Source organism: Tenrec ecaudatus, chromosome 5 (genome assembly GCF_050624435.1).
Source record: "Tenrec ecaudatus isolate mTenEca1 chromosome 5, mTenEca1.hap1, whole genome shotgun sequence".
NCBI lineage: Eukaryota > Metazoa > Chordata > Mammalia > Afrosoricida > Tenrecidae > Tenrec > Tenrec ecaudatus.
Window position 1 is genome coordinate 30,194,880 of NC_134534.1, and position 15,552 is coordinate 30,210,431.

The 15,552-nt window shown below is 41.1% G+C and overlaps 1 protein-coding gene across 1 annotated transcript in view; it reads right to left on the minus strand.

Moving 5' to 3' along the window:
* The window catches only part of EMC2 (ER membrane protein complex subunit 2), a 44,212-nt gene extending 32,025 nt beyond the window's left edge, over positions 1-12,187 (minus strand). The window contains exons 1-3 of the mRNA XM_075549360.1: positions 12,086-12,187; positions 2,055-2,168; positions 485-549 (exon numbers count right to left, since the gene is read on the minus strand). Coding sequence (XP_075405475.1) covers positions 485-549; positions 2,055-2,168; positions 12,086-12,125 — 219 coding nt within the window. The 5' untranslated portion in view covers positions 12,126-12,187. The remainder of the gene's footprint in view (positions 1-484; positions 550-2,054; positions 2,169-12,085) is intronic.
* Positions 12,188-15,552: the final 3,365 nt, after the last annotated feature.

Consider the following 15,552-nt stretch of genomic DNA (forward strand, 5'->3'; position numbering starts at 1 on the left):
TCTCCCACGGAGCAGCTGGTAGTTTGAACTGTTGATCTTGCAGTTAGTATAGCCCATCTCAAAATCCATTATGCAGCTATTGCTCCATAGGAGAAATCCATGTGTCCCAATGTCCCCAGTTGGTACTAGTTACTCTTGCAACGTTCAACATTAGTACAGAAAAACGTTCACCATAATCCACAAACTAGTTGTTGGTTCCCAAACTTGTTAGGCCCACCACCACCTTGTCCGAAAAAAATACTCAGCACCCACTAACAACTCAAGACTTTTATAGTATCGCCCACAACTCAGGATTAAGGCAGGTATCTGGTTTTACAGCCCCCAAGAATTGTCCCAGCAGTCCTTGGGCGGTGCTATCACTTTGGGAAACACCGTACTAAATCTTAACTATTTATAGTATATGCACTATAATATAGCAGATGTAATTATATTTGTGTGTAATTCATAAAATAGGAGAGAAAATAGAATTAGTTTAAATACCTACCAATGCCAAGTCATCCCGACCGTAGTCTAGGGCCGCAATCATCACTTGTTCATATATGATCCAAACTAGACACATAAAGAGGGAAATAAACATTTAAGAAAAAAAAATCCCTAAAACAGAAATATTAGCAAATTGTCCTTATTCACTCATATTGTAGAGAACATTACTTACAATAGCAAACTAGATTACTAAATTATTTCTAGAATTAAGAAAATATAACATCCTGATTGCTCGGTGGGCAAACACTAGACTGCCAACCATTTCCCAGGAGACAGATGCAGCAAACTACTCTCAGCAAGGTTTAAAAAGCCCGTACAAACTACAAAAAGGCAGTTCTACTCTGTCCGACAGGGTCACTATGAATTGAAAATATACTAAGTGGTAATAAGTTTGGTTGTTGGTTTTACATGCATTCAACTTTTAAAATATTTTAATACATTATGAAGTAAAACTTCAAAATGATTTGACAGCTTTGTTCTTCTTAAAAGAATCTTCATTACATTTTGGCCAGCCATACCTGTGGTCCTACAACCATTAGATAAAAACCTAGACTTGATAGCTTTATTACTGCCAGCAATTATAAATCCTTCACAAAATATAGTACCATTAAATTCTCCGAGAGAGGAAGTGATCTGAATATTGGAAAATCTTAATAAGCATACAACCTTACCTTAGAAATTAACTTAAAGGGAATGGATACCATGATGAATGGAGAAAATACTAGAATTGCCATGGATTTCATTTAACTGGGATCCACAATCTCAACAGTCATGGAAGGTGCACTCAGGAAACCAAAAGGCATTGTTGCGAAACTGCTTCAAAGGCCTCTTTAGCGTAAAAAGGAGCAAATATGTGCCTTAAGAACTAAGGTGTGAGCCCCTAATAAAATGTAAAAAAAAAGAATGTACAGATGTGCTTTACACAATTGATGTATGTATGGATTGTAATAAGAGTTGTGTGAGTCCCTAATAAAATGTTTTAAAAAACAAAACAAAACACACACAAAAAAAGAACTAAGGTGTGCCTGAACCAAGCCATGGTATTTTCCATCACTTCATAGCTTATGGAAGCTGAGCAATAAGCATTTGAATTATGATGCTGGCAGCGAATAGTTAAAGTCCCCATAGATTGCCAGAACAAATACCATATGTACTCGAGTACAGGCCGACCTGAAATATCAGCCGAGGAACCTCATGTTACCATAAAAACTGCATTAAACATGTGCTGAAAAGCTCAGCTTATCCACCAGTATACACAGTAATTGGAAGAAGTAAAACCAGAATGCTTCCTAGAGGCAAGTTGGGCCAGATTTCATACTATATACCAGGGCCTGGAGAATGACATCATGCTTGGTGAAGCCGAGGGGCAGTAAAATGAAGAGGATCTTCAGTGAGAGAGAAGGACTGACACTGAGGCTACAATAGCAGGAGGAACATGCAGGGTTTAATTCTGGTTTACATAAGGCCACTAGAAGGCAGAACCAACTAGATGGCACCTACCAACAAGCACCATGAGTGAGACAGGTGCTGCTGCTGCTAAATATAACAAAGCAACTAAATAAAGAACTTACTATCATCTCCAAGCTTAGAGGCATATTCATTAATTAACTCTTCTCCAACTTCCACAATTTGTTCACTATTTCGGGAATTTTCTTCTCTCCATTTTCTCATTTTATCTCTCATTTCTGGTAAAACAAAATTAGTGGGTTACATCTCTGACCAATGTCAAACAACTGAAAAGGAAATCAACAACAACTAAATTATGTGTTATCCTAAAACTGCCAAAAATAGAAAGTCAATTTAATTAGCACAACAGAACTTTAAAAGACTGAAGTTATATTACAACTGTAATATTCAACTGATATTACAATTATATTTATGTTCTTTAAATCATTTTATTGGGGACTCTTACAGCTCTTATAACATGTCACATATCAATTGTATCAAGTATATTTGTATATATGTTGCCATCATTTTCGAAACATTTACTTCCTATTTGAGCCCTTGGTATCAGTTTCTTTTTTTCCCCTTCCTCCTCCCCTCCCCAAACTCATGACAACCTTGGTAACTTATATATTTTGTTTTCCTATCTTATACCAACCATTGTCTCCCTTCACCCATGTTTCTGTTGTTCAGTCCACCTCCTGGGGGTTATGCATCGATTCCCCCTGCCTCCTCTCCTTCTCCCACTATCCCACTACCTCCCTAGTATCACTACTCCCATTTCTGTCTCTGAGGGGTTTATCTTATCTGGGTTCCATGTATTGTGAGCTCTTATCTGTACCAGTGTACATGCTCCATTCTAGCCAAAACTGTAAGGCAGGACTGCGGTAATAATAGTGGGGGGGTGAGGAAGTCCTAAAGAAAGAGGGAAATTGTGTGTTTCATCGGTGCTATACTGCACCCTGGTTGACCCTTTCTTGTGACCCTTCTGTGAGGATGCCCTATTGTCTACAGATAGACTTTGAGTCTCTGCTCCGACCCCTTCGTTCTGGTGCCTGTTATCTGATTCCGTCGGCACCTCATGATCACACAGGCTGGTTTGCTTCTTCCATATAGGCTGTTGCTTCTCTGCTAGCTGGCCACTTGTTTAACTTCAAGTCTTTAAGACCCTAGATGCTATATCTTTTGATAGGCAGGTACCATCAGCTTTCTTCATCACATTTGCTTATGCACCCCTTTTGTCTTTGGCATGTCAGGAGGGTGAGCATCACAGAATGCCAGGTTGTTAGAACAAAGTGTTCTTGCATTAAGGGAGGGCTTGAGCAGAGGCCCAAAGTCCATCCACTACTTCAATATATTGCCATATAAATATATTAAAATTATATTTATAGCATTATATGCTGTCATAGCTAACTTTCCAAGTAACATAATTTTTTCAGTATCAGATAAAAGCTAAGAATTATTTTCCCAGAAAAATAAAATCTCTAAGTATTCAAGTGCTCATGAAATTAACCCACTGAGTAAAAATTATGAAATTGTCATTGGGTATCATATTAGTACAAAAAAAATCCGTCACAAAACACCCTGTCACAATACCAATACAAAGTTAGGAAGAAAACGTGTAATGGCACATCTTTAGCAAGAGAGTTTACAGGAGACAATGAGAAAATGAGTCTTTAGAAAATATGTATATAAAATAAGAAATGCAAAGTAAGGTCGTAAGCACTAGCACGCATCCAGAGTAGAGGAAGGCTGCCCACGTGGATTGAGTCTCGGAGAGTTCTCTCTGTGCATGGACCAGGATGTGAGCAGCTTTGCTAGCAGGCAGCTTCCGCTGGCAAGCAGATTACTATGGATGCAGTCAGGCTAAAATGTAATGCCTTACCTATCATCTGATAACCCTTCAGACTCATTTTCAAGTTGTTCTAATTTCTAAGATTTTCTTTCTTTTTGATTCAGGTTTTCTGTTTTACTTTGTCATTGTTGGTTTTGTTTTCATGTTTTTCTGTATATGAACTTCAGGATAGGTAAGTCTATAGAGGCAGTACCTGGATTAATACTGTCCTGGGGCATTGCAGGGAAGGTAGGGGGAAACAGGGAGCTAACAACGAGTATACGGAGAAAGAAAATGTTCTTAAATTAATTGTAGTAATGAATGCACAACTTTTAAAAATGTGACTGAATTGTATGATCTGTGAATTATGTCAATTTAACTATTTTAAAAAGTAGAGAAAACAGTTCAACATATTACAATAGGGAACGCTAAAAGTCTTCAAACATACCAATGATAAAAGTTAAAAAGTAACTACTCCAGTAAAAGAAAAGTCACACAAGCTTTTGTAGCTGTCACTGCTGTTTGCGTGAGTTAGAAGGCACAGCAAACAAAGACAGGCTTTGTCACTCCTCTGGCGGACAAGCTCGTGTACAGAGTCATCAGAAGCACCACAGATCCATCAACAGAGCTGCTGAACAGATTTAAATCACTGAATTAAGTAGCTGCTAAGCAGGTGAATTAAATAAACAATATTCTAGCCAGGTAGGAAATAAATACAAGTGAATCACAAGCATAGTTTTAAGATTTTTATTTGTATTATACTGAGTCCCTATAATTCAAGGTCTACAGAAAAAGCAAAAATCATTAACACATGAAAGTATCCAGCTATTAAAAAGAATAACAGCTGGGATCTTAAAGTCTTGTCTTTAACAAGCAGCCATGTAAGTGAGACCTTGGCTAAGAAGCACACCAGCCTGTGTGATCGAAGAATTGTAAATCATAAAACCCAAATCAAGAATAGGGGGTGGTATTAGAACTTAAATTCTGAACAACCAGTTTGCTGCTTGTTGTGAATGACAGTGAAAGCCCAAAACCCATTTGTAGGGCCTCCCATGAGGATAAGCCTCTTCTAAATCCCTTCTGACCATAGGCCAGAGACGGGAAAGGCCTTGTTACGTAAGAGGGAGAGTACATCGCAGGGTGGATTACTGCAATCGGAGTTAGGTCAAAACGTGACACTTTTCACTGATCTCCCTCTTGATTCAATATATAATTGCTACAGTTTTAAATATTTTCTGCTGTTTCTATTTAGGCTTTTCTGTTTCATTTTGTAATTTTTACTTGGCTGTTTGTATTTTGTCTTGATTTTGTATGTCTTTCTGTATATGAAACCCAGATTAGGTGAATTTATAGAGACAACAAGGGATATGGCAGGGAGACTGGTGAGAAGTGGGGTGCTAACAGCGAGTACAAGGAAGAAACGTCCTGGAATTGATTGTGGTAATGGTTGTACAACTCTTCCGAATGTGGTTAAACTACTGAAATGTATGATACGTGAATTGTACATCAGGGAAACTGTTAAAAACAAACAACTTACAACCAAAAAAACATGAAAGTGAACTTACAAAGATAGACAATCATTATATATTAGCATGTAGTTATTTCATGAACTGCATCCCAGGAAAACAGCTTGCTTCTGACCCTGCCCAGGAAGTAATTTTAAACAGAGACTTACAGGCTGGAAAGGCGTTCAGCAGGAGAAAAAGAAAATAGGTTATTCTACAAAGACAAATCTCTAGTAATTCAATAGTAAAGAAACTTAGAGTAGAACCAGAAGATAAATGGGTAATAGTCTTTTATTTCATACTAAAGAGTTTGGAGTTTAACTTTGAAAATGCTGAAGAATATTAAACAAGAAAAATAAACATCATCAGTTCTGGGTCTTAAAAAATAATTATGGTAATAGAAAAATGGATAGATGACCAATTAATAGAGAGATAGATAAAATGAACCAACTAACCAACAAACCCAGAAGAAGAAAATTCCCTCAAGAAAGATGTATAGCTTCCTTGTACGCTGTACAGCCTGGTGGAAAGAACATGGACTTAGGATCATCAGATTTGTTTTGAAAACTAACGCTAGCTCTTGAATGACCTCATTCAGACAACTATGTTTAACAAACCTGTGCTTAATTTTCCAAACCTGTAAGCGAAGATAACAGTATGCACAGTTCAGAGACCCCTTAGGAGTAAGTGAAATGTACATCCAGCTCTCAGCAGTCTCTAGAACATGCTGAGAAGCAGGCGTCCAGCCCTCCCTGTCAACAAAACAGCATATATCAATTAAGCATGACAGAGAAAATGAGGGGAGGAAAGAGATATTACCCATAAAGTATTTCATTGTATTTTTTAAAATATACATGGGAGAAGATAGACGGTAGCACAGTGGCTGGTGAATTCAAACCACCCACCTTTCAGTTAACAGCTCAATGCTTACTTAGCCCATTGTGCCACAGGGTTCAAAAGTAGCCTAAGGATCCATATTTAGAAGATAAAACCATTTTGAAATGAAAGAGTGTTGACTAGAAAGGCCTCAGAGGAGGAAGAGAGCTGTGTTTGGGGCGAGGCACATAAAGGTCTTCCTGGGAGGGGGTATAAAGGTCTGGTTGGTAGTACAAGGTAGTGCTAAGATCTATTTCTTATAGATCTTTCCGTCATATTTACAAAAAACGGGGGAGGGAAGAATCCTTTTTAAAAAGGCAGAAAAATCTTTTGTCTTTCACCAAAAAGAACATTGGAAAATTGAAAAACTATTTACATTCAACAACAGGATCTTATCCTTGATAGTCTGACATAGAAGACCAATAACTAAAAATTTTAAAATGCAGAATTTATACTTGCCAGGAATGATCTCAAATCCTTCATTTGTAATTTTGTAATTTGAAAATGAACCCAAACCACCATGGCTGGCTATAAATCCCAAGAAATTAAAGTTAGGGAGCAAAATTATTTAAGGAATACAAATGCTTTTCAACAAGCAGCAGCTTAAAACGATAACAAACAATTCCAACCAAGAGCTCCAAGTTTCATCTTAACAATTAACTCAGTGGTTTCATAGATGACACAGTTATAACTACTCGGGAAGATGGCATGATGGCCTCATCAGAAATTCTCTGGCTATGCAGGTGGTAAGGAGAATCCAACTGGAGACCAGCCACAGGGACTGCCCCAAGGCAAAGGTCAGCTCTCCTGTGACTGCCTTCACCTTGCCTGACACGAGTCATCCCTCTCCCAGCACTCCACTTTGCTGCCGGGTTCAGTCATTTATTTCAATGGCCACACACAACTCAGACAATACTGTTAATTATGGGGTGCTTATGAAGGAAGCTTCTAGACTTGGGGAGTGGGAGACTTAAATGAAATGAACATTTAAATGGAAGAATATTTTATAATGGAACTTTGGCTAGTTTATACATAAACCCACATACACGCAAATTTATATGTGTGTGAATATGTTTCTATTTGCCATCAAGTTCATTCTGATTCATGGCCACTTATGTGTTCAGAATAGAAATGCTTGATACGATTTTCAAAGCAGTGATCTTTCGGAAACACCTCTCAGAGGCACCTCTGCGTGGCGTTGAAGCATCAATCTTTGGGCGAGTAATCAGAATTAAGTACATAACCATTTGTGTCACAAAGCGACTCTATGTAAGAGTAAACTGGAGTTCAAATGGAAAACGTATTTCTTACTGTCGACTGTGACACTACTACTGTTGCAAAGAGGATGCACTTAAGCAGAACTGCTAAGAACAACAGGTTGACACTGTCACAAGCACAGAAAAATACACTCACTGGACTAAAAGGTACAGTTCGTGTCTGAAAATACCACCTTTGCAATGTAAGCAGCATCTCACCTATAAGCACCTTACACTGTGTTGAATTGTCATACTCTGGATACCGCTATAAATATAATGTGAAAATATGTCACGTATTTATCTTTTCAGAAATGCCTTGAGTAATTGAACAGATGGATTCTCAGTAAAAATATAAGCAGCAAAAATACTTCACTGAGAAATGCTTTGCCCTTTGGCACTCTCACACTCACATCAGAAAACCCAGTCATCTTCTGTCTCTGACAAATGTGGTTCCCCTCTCCCAAGTTCACAGGTCTGTTGATGCCGCCTTCAGTTAAAGTCACCGAGACCTCCTTCTGTATCTAAGACCTGTGACTCTTTTTGTGAAATACTGTTGAGACTTACATCTTCCACTCTACTTCCATGGTTATGTCCAAGCCCAGGCTCTCATAAACCTCACGCTGAAATTGGCTTCTTGACTGTTCAGTCTAAACTCAACTTGAAAATTACACCAGATTAATTCCACACTTATTTCATTGGGCAATTAAAAATGCTAAGACCCTCACTGGCCTGCATTACCTTTGAGGCAGTGCTGTCAAATGTCTGGAACCATAGACCTTAGAAGCATTCATTCTCCTTATAAGTATTGAATACCAACTATGTTCCAGGTCCGCTGTGGGAGCTGGGAGTAAAGTGAGAAACAAGATAAAGTCCCAATACACATCTGCTTACATTCCAGTAGTGTAGAAAGATGGTAAAAACAAGCCACATCACTTCAAAGAAGGATAGGTAAAATAACAACATTTAAAAGCAGTGGTCAGGGAAGGAACCTGGGTGGCACAGTGGATTAGGCATTGGGCTATTAGCAAGAGTTGAGCAGTTCAAACCCACCAGTTAGTCTGCTGAAGAAATATGTGGCAGTTTGCTTCCACAAAGATTTACAGCGTCAGAGACTGCATAGAGCATTTCTGCTCTGTCCTATACAAGTTGACATCAACTCGACAGCAGTGGGCTTCTTCAGAGAAGGCTCCTCTGAGGGGGTAAGGTTTTTAAGCTAAGATATAAACAGCAAATGTACATTCCTGAGGCAGAAACTAGCTTGTCATTTTTAGAAATAGAACAGCAGCCTGGATGGATGAATTTAGCTATTAACTGAGTGGGAAAGCAGATTAAGAGCAGTTCAAAGCATGGCACTGATCTTGGCTGTGATCTTGGCTGTTCCCATCTGTTAAATGGGGATAAAAGTTATCTCCTAAGATAGCTATGAGGATTACATGAGCTAATATGTAGAAGATAGATATGATGCCATCTTCATCATCATCACCATTACAACAGATAACCCACCACTTAGGAAACATGCAAGAGGGCTTCAAAAATTTCACGATAAAATTCCAGAATCTTTTACTCCCCTTTACCCGCTGTTTAAGCCCCACTCATATGTTTACAGTTTGTGTGACAATTGCTAACAATTTATTATTCATTCAAAAATTATTGAGTTCCTCCAACATGCCAGGTAATAGTGACCTCCGAGGGTGGCAGAGTCTGCTCTCAGTTACTAACGTAAAGGTTGTTAATTCAAACTCACCCCATGTGTCCAGGGAAGACAGGCTAGGATTTGCTCCCCCAAAAATGATTGGAGCCTACAGTTCCACACTGTACACATGGAGTTGCTACAGTGCCAACAGACTCAAAAGCATTGAGTTTGGGTTTTTTGTTGTTGTTCAATTTTGTTTTAATGTTTTCCGTGTTAGAATAGTAAACACAGACACACCTTGTATAGTGGAGACAACCTTGCATCAAGCAAGTCTATCTGCACCACTTTTCCAACATCCTGTGCTCACTTTGTCTGGTGTTGTAGTTTGGTAACTTTCACAGTGTTTCAAACTTGATCATAATGCTACTGCACACTTAATAAACTATCCTCAAACTCACTGCCATTGAGTAATTCTGACTAAAGGTGAATTATGGGGCAAGTAGAATAGCCCCTGTGGGTTTCCAAGGCTGTAACTCTTCACAACAGAAAGCCTTACCTTTTCCCCAAAACACAGCCCAATGCATAACCACTATGCCACCAGGGCTCCCTAATAAACTACAGTATAAACAGAACTACTATGTGCACTGTGAAACCAAAAGATGTGACTCACTCTATTGCGATATTCACTCTGTTGCAGTGGTCTGAAACCAAACCTGCAGTATCTCCAAGGTGTGCCTGTATAGACCTGGCTCCTCCCTATTTCCAAGTAGAGACAAACATTTTTAAATCATACACACTTGGGCAAATGATTTAATTGTATGAAAACATATAATTTAGGACTCAGCATAGACATTTTTGGTTTGCTTTTATTGTTGTAGCTGTTTGAATTACACCCCCCCACCCCATCCCCAATAAAAGGGCTAGGTAAGCAGAGTTGATATCTTAAGTATATAACCTTTATGGGAAACTAAAATATAAAAAAAGATAATGAAGCAAGAAGAGGGAGAAAAAAGAAGGCAGGCTCCAAGAAGAAGGAACAGCTTGTGTCCAACTTTCACACCAGGAGGACTAGAGTGCATTCAGGGGACTTGAGGAAAGCCAAGGGGACCAGCTCACAGTGGGTGAGGATGCTGCTGCCTTTACACGCCATCAAGGCAATTCTGATGCACGCTGACTCCATATAAAGCAGAGGAGAGCTGCTCAACAGGTTCCTTGAGCAGACTGCTGGGTCCTTTCTCCCACAACGCCTCTGGGTGGGACACAAACATTTCAAGCATTTAGCCATAGCACCCCCAGGACTCCTTGGAGCAGTGGTTCTCAACCTTCCTAATGCAGTGACCATTTCAAACATTTCCTCATGTTGTGGTGACCCCCCCCACCATAAAATTAATTTCACTGCTACTTCATTACTATAATTTTGCTACTGTTATGAATCAGGCGACCCCTCTGAAAGGATCATTGGGGTAGCAACCCACAGGTTGGGAACCCCTGACTTAGAGAGAATACTGAAAGAAAAAAAAAATCAGACCACTCCCACTGCCACGCAGCCAATTCCAATTTGTAGTGCCTTCTATTCAGAGGTTCTGGGCTGCAAATCAAATCGTTACTGGAGCGATTTCTTCTTCTGCAGAGTGGCAGAGGAGTTAGAACCTCCAAACTTGCAGTTATAAGTCCAATGTTTACCCAAAAGTGCCAGAAAACAGCTGAAGAAAAAAAACTGATGCTGTAGGTGAAGGAGCCAAATCACAGGAGAGCAAAGTCCCATTAAACAATACAAATGAATTCTTTAACAGATTACAAAGCACTTTTTATTTTTCTGTTTTCTCAGCCAACTTGTACAGTAGTTATTATTTCAGATCTAATTCTTTCCCTCCTCTTTAGAATGTCTTCAGGGTAAGATCCAAATAGTCAAACCACATTGTCTGCTGCCTTCTACTTTCTCAAGAGTTTACACAAGCTACTGTTCTCTCGGAAACCCATACTGAACACATGCTCTCATCAAAGCACTTTCTAAAAAGTCATGAACCAAATGAAGCATTTAAAAGACCTTAAAAATAACAGTCATATCAATTACCCAGCGTAAAAAGTGAGAGAGAGAGCGCCTGATACTTACCACCTTTTAAAAAGTATGTATTTATTTACAGATCTGCCTCCTTCATCCAACTATAAACTCCTGGGAGGTAGGGAGTGTGTTCCAGTCACTTAGTAGCCCCCACACCACCCACCCACCCACCACACACAACAGGTGGAAACACTGAGGTTTACAGTGTGTGAGAGGGGAGAAAGCTAACAAATCGTCGCACTCAGGTCACGTATAAACTAACTTGACTTTTCTTTCGCTATTCACAACCAAAGTTTCAGCCTCTAAGATATGAAGTCACAGTCTAAAAATCCCAAGTAGGCATTCATGGAACAAACGAGTCATAGGTGTCCAATACAGCGGAATTCACATGAAAGCACACGCGTTTTTGAGAAGGGAAAATCTGTTAATAACTGGCCCAAGGTGTGGCTGCGTCCAGATTTAAACACGTCAAGCACCCCACAGCTAACGAGTTCCGTTCCCCTTCAGAGACTGAGAGCAGTGGTGTTGCGGTGCCGATGCATGTTGAGGAGACTGGATCAGCAACCCCGTTCTGGTGAGAACGACGCAGATTTCTTCAGGGATCTTCTACTCCTTTGGGGCCCTGACCTGTAACCCCTACCAGCACTCAGCAGCAGGCCCGGCAGGCCGTACGCTGGCCTGAGGAGAAGCTTCAGCAGCCACCAGTCCTCCCCCTCGGCGCCACTCTGCAACCTCAGCAGGGGGTCGCCCGCCCCTGCTTCCGGGGCTGGTGGGCCGGCCAGCTACGCAGGAGCCCCCCAGGCTGGAAACGCAGCGGAACCCCCCCGAGGCCCGGCCACGCCAGGGCGGCCTGCCTTAGGTTTCACTCCGCCCGCGCGTCCAGCGAGACCCCCGGGTGACGAGAGGAGAAAAAGCCCTCCTGAGCGCGTGAGGCACCTCCGAACTGCCCCCCGAAGCTTCGCATCTTTCTGCACCCGGCCCGCCGCCACTCACCTTCCCAAGTGACATCGTAAAGCTCCGAGACCTTCGCCATCTTCGCAGAACCCGGAGGCAGCCGGTGAGAGGGCGGAGAGATGCGGTCACATGACCAGCCACTGGGCGGGTCGAATTGCGATTTCCGTTTTCATTGGCTGAGAGCGCGGAGAGGGCGGGATCTGCCACGCACGTGTACGCGGCTCTGGGCGGGGCTTGGAGGGCAAGGGGCGGGGCCGGGTCTGGGGGGCGGTGCGCTGGGCGCCGGGAGTTGGAGAATGCCGGGAGCTCCGCGGGCTAAAGCCAGTTTTGGGTCCTGTGTCGTATTGTTTTGGGGGTTTGTTTGTTTGTGTTTTTCACCATAGATTTAAACCGACACTGAACCTTTAGCATCTTCCACTGACGAGTTCTCATTGACCTTTACTAGGTGACTCCGGTCTCTGCACGCTCCCCTGTCATGGCCTGCTGCAGCATTCTGCCTGGAAGCCCCATTAGCTACCCTAAGTGACTTAACAGCCGTCACTTCTTTTCTTGCTCCACTCAAGTGGTCAACTCCCAGGTTTCCATCAGATCTCCTTGAGGCGCTGTGCGAGATGCGACCTGTGCGCTTTATGTCCGCGTGTCTAAGGACTCTGCCTGCACTCGTGCTGTTCTGCAGCCTGCCACTCGCCTTTGCGCTCCTCATGGACTTCACAGTGTGGTTGGTAGGGCCTCCCACTCTAGATGTGAAACTTTCAAAGAAGAGGCTCAGCGTAAGGAACCTTCAACGCCCTACACTTGGCGTTTTTACCCTTTCCCACCGAACACAGTGCTCTTAAGATGTTTGGGTCCTTGTTTCCCACGACTAGGGAGAAATGCCTGGATTTAAAAGCTAGAATCCCTGAGAATTTGAAAGTATTCTGCATTCCCCCTTGTTGGATTAGGATGCTTCTATAGAATCTTTAGTAACGGTAGCTAGGTGTCATCTAATTTTAATCTTTTGAGAGAAGTGGATCATGGAGGTAGTTAGCCACAAGTCCATTTCCTCCTATGGCATGCCACGGATGTCATTGGTATCTTAGCACTTGGCATCTAGCAGAAAGGTCTCAAGAAGTTCCCATCTCCAATAAAGATTAGCTTAGGAAATCCTATGGTGAAGTTCCTCTCTCCCCTATAGGATCTCTAGAAGTTAGAATTGACTCAGTGGCACACAACAGAACTATCTCTGAAGGGCGTGGATTTCTCTTATGCATGGTCTTTCTGTCCGGAGTTTATAATTCTGACAAATGACAAGGGCACAATCTTAGAGAGATTGGACAGTGTGCCGTGCAAATAGGGTACATAAAACCACTCCATAAGATTAATTGACTCTGAGGTAATTGTTCAGTGACTGTGCCAATTGAGTGGTTGTAGTGGTCTACTGAGGGGATTGCTTAGTTCATGGTTTGGCTGGGAGCGCCATGCTTTTAAATGGAATATAAATGCCAACCCCACAGAGGTTGAAAGGTACCCCATTATCTTCAAGAAGAGGGACCTAGAGTGTAGAGCATCTCTTGGACCTGCTGATAACTTTGTAGACGTAGGACAGAGAGAGCTGCAACACGGAAGATGGTGCAAGATTATAAGAAATGGTGGCAACCAGAGCAGAGCACTGTGGCAGAGACATGGCATGTGCTTCAAGAGTCCTAGGACTGGCTGACAGTTACAGTGGTGTTTCCTGCCAACAGAGCAACAGAGAGCTTGTGCCTTTTGGTAGGAAGCCTGCTGACTGAGTAAGGTGTCTCCAGATACCTGTCATGGGGGTCAAAGATTTATAGCACTTTAATGAGTAGGGTTAAAGTCTAGAAAGTGACCACAGGCTTGCACAGCTAAGAGAAAGGCCCCTGGCTGGCACACTGTGTGTAGGGCCTGTTGGAAGGTGCAGCAAAGACAAGGACTTGGAGAAGTGCAAGTAAGAGAAGAGCCAGCCTTCAGGCAAAGTCAAGGAAAAGGCCCTAGGCTGATAGAGCTAAGTATCTTCCTTCAGGCATGACCAAGGAACAGAAAGCCTTCTTTGTTGGATAGCATCTTGATGGACAAAGTATCTCCTGTTGCTTCCAAGCTGACTCTAACTTGTAGCCCATGACTTTTCTAATAAATGACATAATTATGAATATGGTCTGTGGGGTCTATGTGCCAGTGCAAATAGTTATCAAAGTCAGCAAAGATTCAGATAGTGGCATAGGGCAGAGAGATCAGTGTAAGAAGAGGTGAAGAAGTGAAAGAATGGAGGTATTTCTTATGGCTTGTCATTGGAGTCAGCATTGCTCTGATACTCCAAGCCAACAACCCAAACATTTAACAACAGACTTAACCATGTGCCTGGTCATCTATATTTTCTATTCAATTTAAGTCGATTACATTCTATTTTCTGATGCTGCTTGTTGTGACACATTAGTTCATAAAGCGCTCTGGTGGCATGATGAGTTACACTTTGTTAGCAGTTTGAAGTTACCAGCTGCTCTGCAGGAGAAAGATGAGGCAGTATACTTCTATGATGATGTATACTGTTGGAAACCAAAAGGGGTAGTTTCACCCTATCCTGGAGGGTCATTATCAGTTTAAATAGATGCCATGGCAGGGCATTGTTGTTTGGCCTTTTTGTTAATAGACAGTGTACATTGTTTCCTAATCTGAGGCCCTGAAATGAAGAGATTTGCCCAAATTCTCCCTATTAGTAGTTAACAAAGATGAGTGCTTCATATGGAGAAGATAGGTTGTTTAGATTATACAAAAAAGGTGAAATATCTATGAGAACACTATACCTAAAAAATGTTATTACCAATAGTACTCTTTGAAACATGGAGTGTGATTTTTAAATAGATTCTTAGACATTATTAATATTAGACTTTTAAAATGTCTAATAAAATATAATAAGTGTCTAATAAAGTGTTCCTCAGGCACACTTGGGAAAAAATGGTCCGCCATTATCAAAATTTTTCATTTTAACATTTTATAGCATAAAGTAAAAAAGAAATATCTTCCATGGATGAAAGTATAGCTCTAAAAACATATACAGCCATACAACAACCTTCCATAAACTCACCTTTACAAAACATTCTCAGTTTTGTTGTCACCCCCTCACGCCTTGGAAAAAGAAGATTTCTCAATCATGTTAAAAATAATAAATCTAGTTTCTCTGACCACTGGCCAACATTAGTGATAAACATCAAGAAAATACTCAAGCAGCCAAATATATTTATATAATATTTTAAAAATTTAATGTCCCCAAACTGCATTTTTTGCTTTGCTATTCACATGCATCTGTGCAAGAGCCAAACACTAGACATTAGAAATATATTAATGAATATTATAAGTTAGATATTATGGGAAACGTTAATCTAATTTAATGCTCTCGACAGCACAATGGAAGAGACACATGGATAATCAAGTCCATAAGTCCGGTATTAGCCCATATGCCAATACTAATCTATAAATTCCTCTTTGGACTCACAAAACACATGCAATGA